At 41.7% G+C, this 21162-nt stretch overlaps 1 protein-coding gene across 1 annotated transcript; it reads left to right on the top strand.

Annotated features, from left to right (window-relative positions):
• The first annotated feature begins 905 nt into the window (after window positions 1–905).
• LOC118371816 (cAMP-dependent protein kinase type II-alpha regulatory subunit-like) lies at window positions 906–20419 on the top strand. Its single transcript, XM_035757437.2, has 10 exons — window positions 906–2234; window positions 11965–12000; window positions 14397–14533; window positions 14849–14955; window positions 15773–15926; window positions 16864–16965; window positions 17084–17158; window positions 17253–17318; window positions 18540–18678; window positions 19382–20419. Exons 1-10 carry the CDS (start codon window positions 1985–1987, stop codon window positions 19501–19503), a joined length of 1188 nt encoding a protein of 395 aa, XP_035613330.1. The 5' UTR covers window positions 906–1984; the 3' UTR covers window positions 19504–20419.
• The last annotated feature ends 743 nt before the right edge of the window (window positions 20420–21162 follow it).

The raw sequence follows: 21162 nt of genomic DNA, 5'->3' as shown, positions 1-21162 counted from the left end.
GGAGGTCAGGGCCCCTGGGCATGTGCCCTGCATGCCTATCTGGTATTCGGCCATGATTACTACAAGTTTAGATAGCTGGCTAGACTAATTTACCAATAAAAAAATTGTTAGCTGACATGGCTAATTGAGTGACTGTCAGTTACTGACATAACAAGAGAACAAATGCTGATGCACAACCATAAGCGACCACTTATGCCTGGAGCAGGCCCTGTTGTCAACTGTATTGTTATAGTGCATATAGTGCATAGTGCATCGTTCAGAAACATACATCTATTTTCATTGGGAAGGCAGATAAAGATGTTTTATTTAAAGCAATCACTTTAGCGAAATAATCAAACTAATTACTCCACGTACTTAATGGTGCAATATTCAGAAATTGCTCAGCCATTTCCTGGTTGCAAAAATGTGAATATTTCGACTAATTTCATTTTGTGACAAAAAAAAGCAATGCATAATGTAGAGAATCATGGTACCATCTAAACCACTGTGAAATATATTTTCAATACCCAACAATGCTGTCTTTTCAGCTTGTTGAAGATGGTGTACAAATCCGAAAGTAAAAGGTGCAAAAACTAAACTTAAGATCGGGAAATTGCGCACATAGAACAGATCTTCTTAGACTTGCTTTCAATGAGAATGACAAATCTATAACTCACATTTCTATGTAAATATTACATATTGCAGCTTTAACCTGTCACTTTTCTTTAGAGCCGACTTCCCCGTCTGCCAGAACGGGACACCCGGCTCACGCCCGGAGGAAGCCCGGTTCAAAATCGAATGTATTCAATGTTAACTCGGTTCACCCGGGGAATTCATCGAATCCCCTAATTGATCCTTGCGTGTCATGAGTCTTAGATTGGATTGGTACATTGACATGTCAATCAACCGTGTCTACCACTCACCCCGAAGTAACGAAAAGAAGAGCCTCATCTGGAGGTAGAAACAGATTTACGGAAAATCACGAGGAACGTCGTTACCAATATTTATGCCACACATTTTTATTTTAACGTTGGAGAAACACTGGGTAATTCGGGTTCAAGCTAACGTTTGGGTTGTTCCTGCCGCTCCTTGTCTACAGGGGCTTGGAATAAGCCGGGCTCGGATTGTCTGCCTGGACTCAGCAATAAGAAGTCAGCTGTTAGTTATAGCTACCGGCATTTAGCTTAAGGGACGTTATTGGTAGATTTTAGCCGCCATTACTTTATCCGTATAATACGAAGGAGAAATACTTAGGATATTTAATTAGATGTTTATTCTTTCCTCGAAACCAACTGGCTAGTACTGTAGTTAGCTAATCTAGCTAGCTAACGTAACAAGTCCCAGTGCCCACCCATTAATTATATGCTAACGTTTGGTGGCTGGTGGTGTACTATACATCGCCTGTTCGCTGATCAGCTAAGTTTTTGATCGGGTATTGATTGGATATACCACTAGCTGGCGGGGTTTGGTCGCTACCCTGGCAAAGAAACGAGCGAAAAAGAGGAGGCGAAATAAAGAACAGGGAGGACCGCGAGGGAACAAACTATAGTAACATTACTGTAGCTAACTAACAGCGTTCGTTATCATTTGTGGCATCCATTTATTAGCCATCGAGCTCATTTGTCAGCTTGGTATAGCAGCAGCTAGCTATCTAGTTACCCAACTTGACAGCTCAGATATCATAAACTAACGTTAACGTCACTGGGGTTATATTGCTTTCTTTACACAACAAGACCGGCCTTCCATCGACAGTGTCACTACGTTACTTGCTTAGACATTTTTGTTCACTAGCTAAGCGAATTTGCAACCGCTAACTGTTTATCAATGTCAGCAAGCTAACCCAGTTTTGTGAAGCTGTTGTAAGTGTCAGCTATCTCCCCACAGTAGGAGCTGTAGCGTGCAACACATGGACGGATATTGAATTCATATATATATATATTTTTGTACGAAAAACACAGTATACCTGAACATCTTTCTAGTTAGATAGCACCATCGAAAAACAGTCATGAGTATCGAGATACCGGTGGGATTGACGGAATTGCTGCAAGGCTACACTGTGGAGGTGCTTCGACAAAGGCCAACAGACCTGGTGGAATTCGCCGTGCAATATTTCACGCGCTTGCGGGACACCAGAAGCCAAGATGGGGGCGGTGCTGCTGTCAAGCTCGGGAAGGGAGTGGTGTTCGATGGGGAGCCGATGCAAACAGAGTCAAATGGCGACGATGAAGACGGGTCCGACGAGTCTGATTTCGAGCGTAAGTTGCAGCCTGATGATGTGGCCGATTCACTTAATCATTCCCCAAACTGAATACGATCATGCTTAGTTGGTTATTTGAAACTGATTTGATAGAGATGAGTACAGATGGGTTGGACTAAGTCTGCACAACCAGTAGCACTCCGGGACTGGAGTTGGAGAACCCAAACTAAACTAGTAAGACTTATGGCTGCAATCCTGTTTGTGACGTTATATATGTTAGACATGTTATATCAGATGTCTGCTGATCTTACTGTTTAATGTCCTCAATGATGACATAAGTGCATTCACCACACACACAAGCCATGAAAACCCTATTTACAGAAACAAGATGTGGCCAGCATAACATCTGCCAGCCCAGGCTGTTCCCGGACATAAGATGCCAGGAAGTCCGCTGCTCTCTGCAGGCTGAGAGAGCAACGTGACCCAGATCGCATTGCTTTTCAGGGGCTGTTTTGCTGGAATGGACGTTCTGTTTTTGTCAATGAGCTCAGGTCTGTGATCACAGCAATTCCAAATGTGTTTTCATTGGCTGAGGAATGACTTGGACTTCAGTTTAATCTCTGGCTGTATTTGGCGGTTGTGAGATTGATTGCAATTGCCTCATTGGTTGTATGTGTGGGGTGTGTGTAAACAGATCTGTAATGACAATCGCATCTATTTGAATTCCTCTCTTAGTGGGGAAAGGGTCTCATGCATAACTCAACTCCTCTCATACCCCTGAGAGGCAGACACTGACCCACTAGGACATTTCTTAATGTTATTGGCGTATTATAGCAGACTTTTTGTCCTCATTATAGGGTTCCCATCGTCGAACTTGATGTACTGAGTATAATCAAGTTTTGTAGCATGTTTGTGTAAGTGACCGTAGCTGAAGTAATATTCAGCTCCAGAGTTAAAAGGGTCTGTTCTGCGATTGCTACATCAATTTTCTGACTTAAATTCATACATTCTTGAAGACTAAAACATAAGTGTCTGATTAGATTAGTTCAATTGTGTAACTCCATCAGAAACCAAAATATAAGCTTATTTTAATCCTTTGTTTGTAAACAAAGTAATCTTAATCAAACATTGTATACTGTAGCCTCAGCACATGGTTAAAACTGTCATTTTGATCTCATGGATGGTCAGTCCTTGTGTTCATAGCTATGTCTGTGCTTCCATTTCTCCAGCCCTGTCCCTTTGCTGTTTACCAACTCAGTGGAGGTGTGACCGCTTTGTTATTCTTTCAACTGCAGATTTCCCATTTTAAGATACTTAAATTAATTATGGTTTAGTTTTGAAAACTGTTGCATCAATCCTATTTTCCTTGAGGTAGAAGTGCCATTTGGGCTCATTTGAACCAATAGCCTATCTTTTGCACATTTTATTTTTTCCTCAGTGACCTTGGACTGGGAGATGAAGAGGAATAGATGAGCTCTAAAGAGGGGGAGAATAGAACTCGGGGGAGACCGACCGATTTATGATTTTGCAACGGAGCTACCGATTATTGGCTGACCAAAAAAGCCGATGCTGATTAATCGGCTTTTTTTTTTTGGTGTGTGTATTTATTTTATTTGTAATAATGACAATTACAACAATACTGAATGAATAGCGAAGAGCTGCTGGCAAATGCAGGACAGTGCTGTTCAAATGAATGCTTACGAGCCTGCTGCTGCCTACCATCGCTCAGTCTGATCTGCTAAATCAAATAATAGACTTAATTATAATATAATAACACACAGAAATACGAGCCTTAGTTTCCATTTTGACCATATTAATGACCTATCATTTCGAAAACAAAACGTTTATTCTTTCAGTGAAATACGGAACCGTTCCGTATTTTATCTAACGGGTGACATCCATAAGTCTAAATATTCTTGTTACATTGTACAACCTTCAATGTTATGTCATAAATATGTATAATTCTGGCAAATTAATTACGGTATTTGTTAGGAAGAAATGGTCTTCACCCAGTTCGCAACAAGCCAGGCGGCCCAAACTGCTTGCAAGAGAAGTGACACAATTTCCCTAGTTAAAATAAATTCATGTTAGCAGGCAATATTAACTAAATATGCAGTTTTAAAAATATATACTTGTGTATTGATTTTAAAGAAAGGCATTGATGTTTATGGTTAGGTACACATTGGTGCAACGACATTGCTTTTTTTGGGAATGAGCTTTTGTTAAATCATCCCCCATTTGGCGAACTAGGCTGTGATTCAATGATAAATTAACAGGCACCGCATCGATTATATGCAATGCAGGACAAGCTAGATAAACTGGTAATATCATCAACCACGTGTAGTTAACTAGTGATTATGTTAAGATTGATTGCTTTTTATAAGATAAGTTTAATGCTAGCTAGCACCTTACCTTGGCTCCTTGCTGCACTCTCATAACAGGTAGTCAGCCTGCCACGCAGTCTCGTTGTGGAGTGCAATGAAATCGGCCATAATCGGTGTCCAAAAATGCCTATTACCGATTTGTTATGAAAACAATTTGAAATCGGCCCTGATTAATCGGTCGACCTCTAATTAAGAGAGGGAGTTTGTATAGGCAGAGAAGGAATGGTTTACACTGGCACTTCATAGCTTGTCTGATAGGGCATTATAAAGGCCCTATGAATAGATGAGTCACCTGAATGAAGACATGACAGACAGCAGACCATTGTGAGGTCACTTTGCTTCAGGTTTGCTGTAACCAGATTCTGGATCCCATGAACTGGCCATACAACTCCCAGCTGTATGATTGCCAAGAACATGCCAAAACATTAAATTTTCTGTCACAGAAGTTTGGAAATGCATTCTTGGAAATATCCTAGTATCCTAGTATTTCTGCATTACATACAAACTTTGGAAAACACGTTTGGGTGCCATTGAGAAGAGAAATAACAAATGTCAGTGTTATGTGGCATGGACTGAGATTGGGCCCATATTGCGATACTCTACTATAGAAATCGTCCCGCCCATCACTAGGGAAAATGTGGTCCCTGTCAGTTGTGCAACAGGTGACCTAATTACCAGTCCAGACTGTGCATTTAGGCTAATCTAATGGATAGCATCCCTTGAGAGCCACACTCCACACTGGCTTTAAAGTCGCTCCCAGTCTCTCCCTGTGAGCGTGAATGGGGAGGCAAACTAGGCATGCATGCAGTTTACTGCTTCATTTATTAGTCATGTTTTGAAAAGCATCTGAACTTTGGCACTTCCTCATTCCCTGCCCATTTTCTGTGGCAGAAAAAGAAGGAAAATCACATCCTCTCTTATATACATTTCACACGGGCCGCTCTCCCATATGCCATTTTTGCTGTATGAAGTCGCCACGTTGAAAGACGGGCTGTCACCGTGTTTAGTCACTTGGTCGTGGACCTTATGGGCTTCCCTACACTGCAGGATGTGGAAACCATCCGTTTGGATCATTCTAATAACATATTGTCATGCAATGCATAATAACCTCTGATAAATTCTGATATGGCTAACAGGAAGGCTGCAAACATGCTTTTATTAACTAACTCAGATAGTTAATCATCTGTCTTTGTGCATCAATTAGCCTTTCAGTTGATGATGCTACCGGTCCACTGTAATATCAACGTTGAAATCAAGTTGAAAACAGACCGTCATGGCTGTCCTTCCCTGACTCTTTTCCATTTTCTCCCCCTCTCCCCTCTCGAACAGGATAGCTTCTCAATCTGATTAGACAAGGTGGTTTAGGGAGAAGATGTCATTTGTACGATTTAACGGGACAAAGGGGCTTCGAGGGTGGGAGCACCAGGCAGTCGCTGTAAAGATGCTTGGGGGGGGCTTCAGGGCCTGGCTTGCTAACAAATAGATTTAATTTTTTAGTTTTTATATGACCTTTTACTAGCAGACGCCTTTATCCCAAGCAACTACATCTTTGACGTATAGGATGCAATACATGAAAATGGTCATGGAAGATGTCTGACACCCCCCACAGAACAAACATGGAACAAAAATGAGTGTTGGCTTGTGGTGACCTTGTCCTGTCAGTGCAGAGGGAATACAGACTGGGCCGGCAACCTTGGCGCTGTCCTCACAAACACATTGGAGTGGGAATAAAGTGGACAGGCAGCGACCTTGCCTAATCACACACTAGATAAAGTGCAGGGGTTCAGTAATAGTTCAGTCCTCAGCCATCCACAAGTGGCTTTGATACATGCATCTTTGCATAGCTTCAATAATTTATTATCTGAAAGGGCACCAGGGTGGGAAATGAACACACACCAAATGCTGGTATAGTTTGGCATTGGCTGGTAGAATGTCTATCGCTACCAGCTACATTGGCTGGTAGAATGTCTATCGCTATCAGCTACATTGGCAGGTGGTCACACAGAGCATTTGCAAGCATTTTTTTCTCTCAATGCAAAAATCAACATTTGTGTGTGTCAGCTCTGGAAGAGAGAATCTCACCAGTGAAGCGGGGTGGCTGGTCAAATTAGGACATCCACCAGCCTGGCACCAGCACCACACTCTGATTTCCAGGAGCAAGTCTAGTCTACACAGCTCTGTAAAGGCCAATATGTTCATATTTGGTTGCTAGGCATTCTGCCCAATCCCATTACCCATCTAGTATTTCTTTGATAGTTTACACGCTTTCAATTGTTACATTTTAAACATAAGCCTGATAATGTGGGTTCAGGAAACCTTTGTTACTTTAAATGGGCCCAGATAGTGAGTCAGTGCTCTTTGTTACCATCACTACTGTCTCTCTGACCACACAACCTTCCACTGCTCTTCCTCCTAAAGTATTTCTCTTGACTTAGGCTATAGCCTTCCAATGGGGGGGGAGTTACGGCTTTGGCCAAGGTCCTAGCTAGCGTGTCCGCCATTAAATTGGCACCCAGACCGCTCTGACATATAAGGGCTAACCCATTACTGACAGTCCAGAAGGGGTTAACAACACAAGCTCTAAACAGGACAAGGCCACTTCTCCTTTTAAGGACTAGCCTGGAGAATGAGAGGGGGGATGTGGAGAGAGGAGACAAGTGAGGGTTGGGTGTAGTAAAGGAGGCAGATTGACAGGGGAGAGGGAAAGCTGGAAAAGACATGGGGATAAAATATATTGTAGTTAATTTCCATGAGTACGACAGTTGAAAGTCAGGCTGAAAATTCAGAGTAATCTCTTGTACCTCACCTTGTAGTGGAAATCCTCTTGCAAAGAGCAGAAACACAATGTGTGTGTGTGTAATGTTGATGTTCTCCCTCACAGTGGTAAACTTGTGGGTGTGGGAAAATTAGACCCGTAAGTACATGTTTTTCCCAGTGTTTGGCCTGCCCTAGCAATTTACTGACATACCATATGATAAATAATTTTCAGCGGTCCTTGCTAAGCATGTCTTGTTGTAGTGTGTGGCTGGGGCCTCTACAATCTACTACCATAACATGACAAAGTTATTAAGTCTCTAAAGCAGAACACTGCAGGAACACTTGTATATGCTACCTTGCCACACCATCATCCTCATGTTCAGGGAAAATGGTGGACTGTGTGTGGATTTACTCATTACACAAGCCTTGTGACTAGTCTATACAGTGCTGTCGAAGAGTGCTGAGCACTGCACTTTGGGATGTGCCACATTGACTGGTGACGTCTAGGAATATAAATGCACATTGTTGGTTGCATGGTGGACTATGGGTGAATGAAGACCATGGCAACGCTCCTTGACCCATCATCAGGGCTTTCTGGAACGTGTTTGCATTAACATACGTGTGTGTGTGTGAGCAAGACCAGGTCTCCCTGGAAAACATTTTCAATTGTTAGACGATCCTGGCTAAATCATTAAAAAAATGAAAGGCCTAGCCTATAAACATACAGGGGGAAAACACACACACACCCACACACAGATGGGCCCTCTTGAGACAAGCAGTGAGTAGGTTACATCCATGTGTTTAATTAAACATTTAAAAATGGAACCTAGACAAGATTAGCCTTAGTTCATACTTCATTGTCTGTGGTTTGGGCACAGTTACTTGAAAAAGGTAGTGTTACTGATGACAGTTGCTTGAAAAAGGTAGTGTTACTGATGACAGTTGCTTGAAAAAGGTAGTGTTACTGATGACAGTTGCTTGAAAAAGGTAGTGTTACTGATGACAGTTGCTTGAAAAAGGTAGTGTTACTGATGACAGTTGCTTGAAAAATAAAGTAATCAGTAACGTAATTGTTTTCAATTACTCAGAATGAGTCATGTAATCCTATTACATTTGGAATACTTTTGAATTACTTTCACTTTTAAAACCCAGACATACTTAAAACATGAATCTAACATAGCATTTTTAAACATTTAGTAACATGAGCAGTTCCAAATGGGAACTAGCATGAGAGTATATCCTATAATTCACACGTTCTATTCGATGTGTAAGAGCATAGTCACAAGGGCTCCAAACTAACATTTTCAATTGGTGCCACCAGCTCATGACTTGGTTGCGCCACAATTGCAGTGGGGTCACGCAATTGAACACATTTGTAGCCTCAGTCTTAATAAGTCTTTCAAAGGGTTTCATTCAAATGTGTACTAGACTACGAAAACAGTATGATTCTAGAAATAAAGTTGACTCTAACAACATGTTCAGGCACGAATGCATGACACCAGATATCTTGATGTGCAACCTGAACCAGCGTTTGTCATGAATTTGGTGTATGATAACTAGGCAATAAGGGTTCCAGAATTTTTAAAAGATTTTTGGGTTCAATAGACATTCATTATTCTCCATCTTTTTGGGCACTAATATCACACAGGCTAATTAATTTGTGGCTAATTCACCAGTTGAGGAAGTAGTTAGCTCGATCGCCAACTCAAAATATAGCCTATTACCATAAGAGGCCATCCACACTTGATGGACGATCAACCGAACAATAGAATCTTTGAGAGCATGTGATAAATCTTGATGGTGTGCAAAATGACAGCAATGACAATTTCATAAAATTCTCTTGACATGAGATGAAGTAATCCCGAAAGTAATAAGCTGTTTTTAAGAATGTAACTAATCCGATTTTAGATATAGTACATTTTTGTAATCTGATGACATAATCCCAGTTACATGTAATCCGTTACTACCCAACCCTGCTTGGGCCTCACTGATTATTGGTTAGGAGGCTGTGTCAAAACAATTAGATTAGCAGAAGAGATGTTCTGGATCAGCACAGAGGAGCATCAACAACAAGCTAGCAGACACTATGGCTGCGTCTGAGTTGGCACCCTGTCCACTATGGCTGCGTCAAGGAATTAGTAGCCAATGGCTCGCCAATAATTAAAATGAATAGAACAGGTGTCCCCATTCAAATCAATGATGGCATAATGGGTGGACCTTGTTCTATTCATTCCATTTCTATGGGCTCGCCTTCCAGCTCATCTCTTACCGCTGTGCCATCTCATATCTCAGACTATATATTTATTAATGTGGTTCCTGAGTTATGATGATTCACTTTTCCAGGCATTGTGAGATCTGATCATCTGAGCAGTGTGACAGCCTTGACTGCAATAAAGATTGTTTTCATGGGGAGTCAGGTGTATACAGCTGTGGCAGTATCTAAAAGGGAGAGCTCCCTGCCAGGCTAACCGCCTCTGTCCTTGCTGCTTCCATGGCTGGCTCTGCCGCGGAGGCAAGGTCAGCCGTGTTGGTTTGGAGACACAGACGCCCCTGTCCTGTCCCCGCGGTGCTCTAACCATAACAGTATGCCAGCACTGAGCATGTGCTGATTTAACCCCTAGTCTCCCCCTAGTCCCCCACCCTCCAGCCACACAACTACACTTCCCTTCTCAATGTCCTTGTGTGTTCCTGCTCTGCCCAATAGGCCATTGACACTGGTTGCTGCTTCACAGCCCTGTCTTTATAAACAGTCACTCTGTCTGTGCATATGAGATGATGCTCTGTCGTGTTCATGTGGGGCCAGGACAAACACTTCTCCAGGCGTTGAGGTCTGATCATCTGCACGGGGGGGCTGTCGAAGACTGCAAGAACGTAACCAGCGAGGACAAACACTTCATTCCTTTTTGCATTTGTTTCCTTTTCCACTTTATCATGGTTTATTATTTTTTTACAGGGGTGGTCATGAACAAGGAGGGAAAGAGGGAGGGACTAAGAGATAGTGAGAGACTGACAGAAAATGAGTGGGTGTGGGGATTGAGAGGAGAGAAAGCCGGGGAGAGCAACATGCGGGAGGGTGAGGGATGTCTGTTCAACGAACAAGTACCACTTTGATTGTCTTTAGCTCTAGCTGCAATTAGTAAGGCCAGCAGACAGTGATAACTTCTCATCCTTATGGGAGTTTGTGAGTGGGTGTTTGGGTAGAGGGGGGACCTTTTACTTAGGAAGAAGTGGTTTCAGGAGGGGGAGGTTGTTATGGCAATGAGGTCTTCCTTGTGTTTTGTTGTCATGGCAACTTCAGGCACTTATCCCCCACACGTGATGACGGGCAAGAGCACTTCATACACTCTCCTTACACAGCACATGCAAACACGCATGTCCTTGCACAATGACACACTTAGTCTACACTCATCCCCTGCTTCCCACAAATGCACTTTAGTATAATGACACTGAAACAATCATTATGTTAATATAGTGTTTCCCCTAGGATCTGTTTGAGCAGCGGTGGCAAAGGTGGGGGGGGTTCTCTTTGCTGCGGGGGTCTGTGCACATGCCCCCTGGGAAATGTTTATTTGTAGAACAACTGGTGATTTAAAAATATATATATTCTACTCCAAAAATCCATACAAATGTAATTATGTTAACACCATCTGAAACGTAACACATGCTTGCCACTGCACTGTAGGGAGATGAGGAGCAAGCGGTAGCTGTGTGCTCATGGCTCTCATTTGCACCAATGCTCGTTCTGTTGGCTACAAATATGTTGTAACTTGTCACTCTGATCTTAAAGCGATAGTGAAAGATTTTGACAATGATGCACTTTTTCTATACTGAACAAAAATATAAATGCAACATGCAACAATTTCAACGTTTTGACTGAGTTTCAATTCATATAAGGAAATCAGTCAATTAAAATAATTTCGTTAGGCCTTAATCTATGAATTTCACAACTGGGCAGGGGCGTAGCCACTGGGGAGCCCAAGACCAGCCAATCGTAATGAGTTTTTCCCCACAAAAGGGCTTTATTACAGACAGAAATACTCCAGTTTCATCAGCTGTCCATGTGGCTGGTCTCAGACGACCCCGTAGGTGATGAAGCCTCATGTGGAGGTCCTAGGCTGGCGTGGTTACACGTGGTCTGCGGTTGTGAGGCCGGTTGGACGTACTGCCAAATTCTCTAAAACAACATTGGAGGTGGCTTATTGTAGAGAAATTAACATTTCATTCTCTGGCAACAGCTCTGGTGGACATTCCTGCAGTCAGCATGCCAATTGCACGCTCCCTCAACTTGAGGTATCTTTGGCATTGTGGTGTTTGACAAAACTGCACATTTTAGTGGCCTTTTATTGTCCCCTGCACAAGGTGCACCTGTAATGATCATGTCATTTAATCAGCTTAAATCCATAAAAGAGCTGTTAAATTCTACTTTTGTGTTATTTTGTCTGGCTTTATTGCAGTGTAGAAGATTGTGTGTGTGTGTGTGTCGGCACGGTCTCATTTCATGTGTTTGAGTTGTTTTTCTCTGCCGTTTCAAGAGTGCTAGCAATGTGTCAAGAGGTCGTAACCACAGGCTCTACAGTTGCAGCGATCTGTGAACAGGAGAGAGTGTTCACCAACCCTCTCCCTCCCTTTCTCCCTCCCTCTCTCCAGCCCCTCCTCCCAGCAGATATAACCGGAGAGTGTCAGGTAAGTCCTGTTTGATGTCACTACTCACTAATGCAGTGTTATTCAAACTTTTTCAGCAGGAACCCAGTTTTTTTTTTCATCCAATTTTTTGGGGACTCCATTTTTCTCACCAATTCTAATGGCACAACCTTAGAATCTGTACATTGTTATTTTCACATCAACAAATAACCTTCAGTTCATTAGGCTACATTTTAATCTCTCTAGAACAAGAACATACATTTACTCTATTTTTATTTTTCAAATGATCTTTCTCAGTAAAATGTAGTCACACCCCTTTACGTTTTCCACATTTTGTCACTGATCTACACGCAATACCCCATAATGTTAAAGTGGAATTTTGTTTGTAGAAATGTTTTTTTTTAATTCATTTTATTTTTTAAATAAAAATATTTTGTCAAGTATTTATTCAACACATTTTATTTTTTTTAATGGCAACAACAAATCACAAGTCACATGTACTCATTCCGTGTTCAATAATAGTTAACGTGATTAATCACTTCCCCATCTTTGTACCATTATCTGTAAGGTCCCTCAATCTAGTAGTGAGTTTCAAGCACATTTTCAACCACAAAGGGATGTTTTTCCAATGCTTCGCAAAGAAGGCAGAAGCTGAATATCCCTTTGAGCATGGTGAAGTTATTGCAATTATTATAAATACACCCAGTCACTTCTCAGTTGCCAGAGAGGAAGGAAACTGCTCAGGAATTTCACCATGAGGCCAATGGTGACTTTTAAACAGTTCAAGTTTAATGGCTGTGATAGGAGAACTGAGGATAGATCAACAACATTGTATTTACTCCACAATACTAACCTAATTGACAGAGTGAAAAGAAGTCTATACAGAAAAAAATAATCCAACATGCATCCTATTTGCAAAAAAAGTACTTAAGTAATACAGCAAAACATATTTCCAAGCATGGTGATGGCTGCTTCATGTTATGGTATGTGCTTGTCATCGACTAGGGAGTTTTTAACATATAAATAAATGGAATACAGCTATAAGCACAGGCAAAATCCTTGAGAAAACCTGGTTGTCTGCTTCCTACCAAACACAGACTAATTCACCTTTTCAGCAGGACAATACCCTAAAACACAAGAACAAATATACACTGGAGTTGCTTACCAAAACGACATTAGATGTTCCTGATTGACCTAGTTAAAGTTTTGACTTAAATCGGTTTGAAAATCTATGGCAAGACTTAAAGATGGCTGATAAGCAACAATCAACTTGACAGTTTGAATTTAAAAAAAATAATAATGGGAAAATATTGTACAATTCACGTGTGCAAAGCTCTTAGACTTACCCAAGAACACTCACCGCTCTAATCGCCGCCAAAGGTGGCTCTTAAAAGTATTGACTCGGGTGTGAATACTTATGTAAATGAGATGTTTCTGCATGTTCAAGAAATTTGACATTTCTACAAACGTGTTTTCACTTTGTCATTATAGGGTGTAGATGGGTGAGAACAAACTTCTATTTAATCCATTTTGAATTCCGTCTGTAACAGTGGAATAAGTCAAGGAGTATGAATACTTTCTGAAGGCACTGTGTAGATCTTTTTTTTGCCTACACCACTGCAATTCCGGGGGTCACCCACCTGACTTTGAATAGTACTGCCCTAATGTAATCTGCAGCAGCGACGTTTGTTTGCATGTTAAGTGTTTGTGCTTTGATCTGGTGTAATCTTACCTCGCCTCTTTATGCCTGCTTGGTGTTAACACTAAGTTACTGGTTGTCTTAATGTATCACTGAACACTGACAACTAGTAGGTGTGTGTCACACTGATATTAGTCCCCAGGAGCGTGGTTTTCAATGTTTTCCCTCGTGTCCAGCACACAGAGTAATCCCTTACAATGAGTCTTTAGGTGTATTGATTGTGGTGCTAATATTGTGCCCCCAGGCCCGTATGTGTTACAGTATAAGTTAGAACTCTTTGCCCCACCATGTTACAATAGAAGTGTTAAGGTAATATTGTTCCCTCAGTATGTGTTAAAGATGACCCCCTCCGCCATGGCTCGTTGGCTAAAGCCTATTGGGAAATGAATGGCGTTTTTATAGAAACACCGAAAATAAGGTCTGCGGTAACACAGGTTTAGGAGATCATACTTTTTGTACAGTTTGACTAATTTATGTAATCAAAACTTTAAGCACAAACAGCACATAAAGGTCATGTTAACTGACTGATATTATCTCATAAAACAAAACATATAACATCTAAGCCTGTTAACCTCAGACTTTATTTTCAGCATTTATCCCAAAATCCCATTGTCAACATTCATTTCCACCATAGGACTGGCTGAACAAACCAGATGTAACTCAGTTTTTTAGGACTACAGGCTGGCAATCTCTGTTTACCCCCCAAGTGTTTGTTACAATCTAAGTGTTCTCACGCCAGTGTGCGCGGAGGCCTTTAACCCAGACGACGATGACGAGGTGGAGGAGCCGAGGGTGGTGCATCCTAAAACAGACGAGCAGCGCTGTCGACTGCAGGACGCCTGCAAAGATATTCTACTGTTCAAGACCCTGGAACAGGTAGAAAAGATGAGAGCGAGGTTTTAACCACTCAGTGACAGGAAACCCCAACACTCTATTAGAGTATAACGGGCCACACCGTCGTGTGCACTTCTGTTTTAATAGGTTGTAGATCACATTGACTCATAAACGGTTAAGGTTTCCTGGTCTTTACTTACTGGTACACTCAGTAACACACAGTAATACACAAGCTGCCAGACAGGCACAACTCGCTCTGTCCATTATTAAGTTGAGTAGTTTTCTCAGACAGTGATTGTGTGGTCTTTGTTCTCAATCATCCTCTTTCCCTCCTGATGTGGCCCTCCTCCCTCACAGGAACAGTTCTCAGAGGTCCTGGATGCCATGTTTGAACTGCGCGTCCAGCCCCAGGAGCATGTCATCGACCAGGGAGACGATGGAGACAACTTCTATGTGATCGAGAGGTGTGTGTATGCGTGCACGGTTTCTTCAGAATCGTTACAATCAAGGCATTCGCTAGAAAGCAACGTTCATACCAAACACAATACAAAAGTCCCCCTTGAGCCTTATTTTACTAGTTGTTGTTTCCGCCATGTGTCCTGGGCCTAGGCTTCATGGGTGTTTCCCAAATGGCACCCTATTCCCTATATAGTGAACAACTTTTGAACAGGGCCATGTGGGCCCTGATCAAAAGAAGTGCACTACATGGGGAATAGGGTGCCATTTTGACGCAGCGAATGAGTGGGCTTATTCTCTGCACCTTAAGCTCCATCCTCAGTCATGCTAGTGCCTCACCCTGAAAGGCTTAGGGCTAGATTCACGTCATAAGCATGTTAAAACCTATTCCCTCCCTGTGTGTTGCCTTGCAAAGCCTCATGGGAAACCCCCTGGTCACCTACATAGCCAAGTGATCATCATACTAATCCCCCCAAACAAAGTGAATGCTCACTGGCTACCACAGCACAATGCAACCCTGGCAGCCAATCAGGTGGTGTATCATCCAAATAAATTCCCAGAACTGAGCTCCTCGTGCTGTTAGTCCCCCTACCCCTGGTTGGTTAATCCCAAGAGTAGAGCCCAATACTCCAATTATTTTTTACAAAAAAAATCACTAACTGCAGGAGATTTAGATCAGTGATCAACTTTATTATAGATTAAGATTAGTCTGTAAATATCTCCTATGTTATTACTATACACAATGCATTTTGTAGAGAGCAAATATTATTAGAACATTCTTCATTTCTCTCCCTTCCCCCTGTCTCCCTCCCCCTATTCTTCCAGAGGAATCTATGACATAGTGGTACTGATTGATGGTGTAGGAAAGTGTGTGGGCCAGTATGACAACAAGGGCAGCTTCGGGGAGTTGGCACTGATGTACAACACCCCCCGTGCTGCCACCATCATTGCCACCCAGGAGGGGGCGCTCTGGGGCCTGGTGAGAATCATGCACACACACACACACACACTGGCCTAACCCTCTGACCTCTAGTTCACTGCTGTGCTCTGCCACAGCACCTCCCAGTGGACACTAGGGAGAATGGTAAACATAATGGCATTACAGATACAAGATTTACCACAGAGTTTCTAAACCCAGACATCGCAAGGTTTCTGGGAACGCTTGCCAAACAAACCAGGCCAGTGTTTGGGGTTTGAGAAGTCAATGAGAGAAGTGAAAAATAGTTCCTTATTTGTATATTTTCTCAATCTAAAGGCACAACCTAGATTTGAGCCAATGTCTTAAGTAGCTGAACATGTTAGTACTCCGAGTGACAAACTGACACCTTTTCATTTTTGTCAAACTACTTCATATCGATATAAAACTAGTTTTACTGCTTGCACATGCTCAGTTCGGCACGAGACGACCGTTAGACCCGATGACGTGTTTCTACACATGAGCTTAGCTAGCCAACGTCGCCATGACATTGCCGACAAGTCTGATTGCGATTTCTGTTGGAGAAGCAGAAGCCCATCTTAATTCTGTTCAGTCTTTACATTTCCTGTTTTGTTCAGCGTTTTTAAAGACCCGCTATAGCTATTTCTTTACTTTTCCCATTTGGGTGTTAAATTGGGTGCCAGGGAGGCTGTTGTGGGTCTTTAATTTGTAGGAGATAGATCTTAGATTTTGCGCTTTAAGATTCTTTGGTCTTTAATACTCTTTATGTAATGAAAAGTGCTATAAAAGTTTAATAAATTCTTTATGATTCATATTTTTAATCATGATAGTAAATATTATAGAAGATTAGTGCATCTATCCATACCTTTTTTCTGTTAGATATGTAACCTATAGCAGGAGAATGAAACAGTTTGTGTCGGTGTGATTGTGTTATCCTGTCTGTGTGACCATGACGGATGCTGTCTGTGTGCACTACCAGGACCGGGCCACGTTCCGTAGGCTCATTGTGAAGAACAACGCCAAAAAGAGGAGGCTGTATGAGCAATTTGTCGAGTCTGTGCCCCTACTGAAGTCTCTGGAGGTGAGGGGGAGGGAAAGGGAGTGGGATGGGAGGAAGTTGAGGAAGCTCGACAGTGAAAAATGTAGCACGGATATTAATTTGTCTCCCTTTGCTTTTCTTTATCAAACGTATGTCTCAGTTATCTGAGAGGATGAAGATTGTGGATGTATTAGGAATGAAGACGTTTTCTGATGAAGAACGCATCATCATGCAGGTAGGATGTTCTCCAACATTCTCTTGGTATTACTGTAAAGCTTACAAGTAACGATGACCATGGGCAATTGTAAACGGTTTGTGTTGCTGTATAGGGGGACAGGGCAGATTGTTTCTACATTGTGGAGTCCGGAGACGTGAAGATAATGATGAAGAGCAAAGTAAGTATACTTGTTTTCTCCTGTCATTTCTGCCTCATCACCAGAGAATGTGGAAAAAGTGGCTTTATTTTATGTTCATGTCACCCTGTGTTTTTCTCTCCTTTTTTTCTCATATGTACTGCTTAACCCTGCACCCAAACACAAAGATGGTATGACTAATCATCTGAATTATAATCATTATTAATATGAATAGTAATAATTAAAAGTTGAGCACGGCATACCTTAAAACAACATTTAGTGATTCGAATCAGAATATTTGTCAAATCTACAATCCACAAAATGTTGTGTCCCTCCCCAAAAAATAATTTAAGCTAGCTAACAAACTATGGTTCCTAATGTTAGCTAGCTCTAGATGGCTGTACCTGCATCAGAACTCCTTCTCATCCTGATAGTTTCTCCATCTGATTTCTTCTTACTAAATGGTGTGGCAGCACTTTGTTTATAAAACCGAACAGTGTGAGACAGTTTTACCCTGAGGCTTTTTAATTTTGATAATGATGTGCTGCTTTAAGTCTGTATTTCCATTCTTGTGCATCTGTTATTTTTTGCTGTCTTTTGTATTAGCTGGTGAAATTAAATGGATTTTAAAAAGTACTATCTTATATCCATGACAAACCAAACTCATTTTCTCATGGCTCTATCCAGACCTGGGTTCAAATAATATTTATGTTTCAATTACTTTAAAATATATTTTGAAGTAGTTTGGATAGTTTTTCTCAGAAAATACAAGTAGTTGAATATTGGAATGTATTTGAAAATACTCATACAAGTGTATTTTCAAATATTTAATACTCCATGTATTTGAACCCAGGTCTGTTTGTTCCTAGGGTTATTTGAAAAAATGTATTTGGAGAAACGTATTTGAATAGTTTTAGGATAGGTATTTGAAAATATTTCAAATAGAAGTAGCTGATCTGGCCACATTATTTAAAAATACACCAAGTATTTAAATAACATACTTAAATACGCATGTATTTGAACCCAGATCTGGCTTGTTCTTAGCTCTCTGCAACAGACATGGCCTATTGCTTAGTGAACAACATGTTTGGGCTTCCTGTGGCTCGTGTGCCATGATAAAACAATTTTGTGAATTTTGAAATCGGCAACCAGTCATTTGAATCTGCAAAAAAATATTAAAATCATCGTAAACAAAATCAGCCACAACTCATCCTGTCCTCTTTTTTTTCTGTACCCTGCTCTCACTCCCCCTCTCTCCCCCAGACGAAGGTGAACCAGGAGGATAATGCGGAGGTGGAGATCACCCGCTGTAGCAGGGGTCAGTACTTTGGCGAGCTGGCACTGGTCACCAACAAGCCCCGCGCTGCATCAGCGTATGCTGTGGGAGAGGTGAAGTGCTTGGGTAAGGCCACTTCATACATCTACACATATATGTGTGTGTATGTCAGTTTATTTTAAAGGCCCTGGGCTCTGAGTGGGTGTCCATCAGTGTGACAGAGTGGTATTTTCTGCTTGTCTCCCTGAATCTCTTAACTGCAGATTACTGGCTTGTAAGTGTTCTAGATGAGTATCTCTCCTTCACGGTCTCTCAGTACCTAATTTAGAGATGTTTCCCTCAGACAAATAGGTGTTTGTGTGATGCTCTCTCTCTCTCATAGTGTAGTCATCTCTCTTATGACTTCGAAGTGTACACACATCTAACAATTCTACAGGTGTAGAGTGCAAAAATGTTAATTTGAAAGCAGTGTGCTCTACTGTAGTTTTATCTCAGTGCTTTGTCAGGAAGGTCTATATCCGGCTCAACCCGTGTGGTGGTTAAGCTAAGCATGGCAAAGAACTGTTGGAAATAAACTATACAGGAGCATAGGCTAAAACAGTGTAATTCTATTCCTTTACCAGGACACACTATTCATAAAGCATCTCAGAGTAGGAGTGTCGATCTAGGATCAGTGTTGCTCTTTACATCCTAATGAATAAGATGACATGGACAGGGGGCACCTGATCCTAGACCAGCACTGTTTTTCTGTGGCACCTTATGAATACGGGCCCATGTCGCCATCTATCTGTTGTGCAGCTGTGTGAGTGATTCTGTCTGTGTTTTTCAGTAATAGACATTCAGGCGTTTGAGCGTCTGCTGGGTTCCTGTAAGGAGATCATGAAGAGGAACATCACCCACTACGAGGAGCAGCTGGTGGCTCTGTTTGGCTCCAGCATGGACCTGAAATGACCACCCTTCTCCGTGCCTTACACACAAGCGCACATTTACATTGATGAACAGATACATAGACATTGAGACACGAGCACTTACAGAAGTACACCCTGACACACATTTTCTAGCTTAACACACTCCTTTGTAAGCTCGCGCATAGGTACACACACTTTCTACTCACCCATAAATATCACACACACACAGACATTCTTAGTTGCTTGAACCTGCTCCAGCCAATTTAAAAAGCAACGTCCCTGCTGTTACCACTCTAACGCCGCCACAGCTCAGCAAGGACATCACACACACAGGCTTGCCCTTTTCTCTCTCTCTCTCACACATACACACACACACATACATACAGGCGTGCCCTTTTCTCTCTCTCTCTCTGTCACACACACACACACACACACACACACACACACACACACACACACACACACACACACTCAGCCAAGGACACATGCACACACAGACACCTGGTGAAAAAGAAGAAACAAATTAAAAAGTTCAAAATGCCCACAAAAAATAAAGGTTTAAAGAGAAGTTTTAGAAACATTTTATGAAGATGAACAGAAGCTTTGATAAAATATTATTTCAATAAAAAGTGTTTCCTCTTTGGGGTTGAGTCCTTTCTGAAAGCTCTCCTACTGTTGATTGATTCAGGGTTGAGTCCTTTCTGAAAGCTCTCCTACTGTTGTTGATTCAGTGCCGGTGATTACCACAGAATACCCTGTTTCAGGGCTATTATTGTTATCATTAACTCCACACATGTATTGATTCATGTATTATTATATATTCATTTAGTTTTACTTTGACCTATTCAGCTAAAGTACCATCTCTGACAATGTAAAACAAAAATATAGTGCTTATTTCTCCTGGGTCATTCTGAATGAGTTGTCCTGGATAAGAATAAAGCAAACATTTTGTTAAACTGCCCTGTCTTTATTATATTGGTGTTTTTAAGGGATAGTTTGAGGCTGTGGGCAGTTTTCTCACTGGCTTTCCAGTTCTCATTCTCTATCCCTGACTCAAGATGGGGTGAAAATATACATTTAATTAATGTTATGGTTTCCTGATTATGGAAGAGCTATTGTTTAATGCAAGGTGGGGGGCATTAACCCCTATTTAACCCTGAATAAGTGAAAGTCATATCCATGAAATACATCCTCCAATGATTTCTGAATGTTTACTTTGAAAAACAATAACCCAAGCGTGTATACAGGCTAAAGGGTCAAATAAAAAAAGTTTAGCAAAATAGTGGGGGGGGGAGAGACACAACGGCAAACTTCAAGGAGTTGGTCTGATACAGTATGTCATCAGTCTCCCCCCGTCCCCCAACCAGTCCCCACATACTCATGGGTGGTGCTGCGTCTTTAGCCCGCACTACAGAAGGCTTTATCGGACCGCTAATACAGGACTTTGTTCTTGTTGGTATGCTGATTTTTCAGGGTGCGCAGCAGCACCTCAGTATCCCTACTTTCTGCTGCTATGCCCCCCTCCCTCCCCCAATTTGGGACTCGTTACATACCTCGACCACCTATTGAGATGTGCCTTTTTAAGTAAATCGTGTTAAATAAGGAGACACGAGTTGGTCTTCAATACCACTGACATATCCATTAAGTTATACATTGATCTATCCCCATCGTTTTCTAAAAGATGCTATGATACCTCCCATAC

The sequence above is a fragment of the Oncorhynchus keta genome, chromosome 27 (assembly GCF_023373465.1).
Source record: "Oncorhynchus keta strain PuntledgeMale-10-30-2019 chromosome 27, Oket_V2, whole genome shotgun sequence".
In the NCBI taxonomy this organism is placed as follows: Eukaryota; Metazoa; Chordata; class Actinopteri; order Salmoniformes; family Salmonidae; genus Oncorhynchus; species Oncorhynchus keta.
The sequence above is the reverse complement of the archived record's forward strand: the minus strand, read 5'-3'. Positions and strand labels throughout refer to the sequence as shown.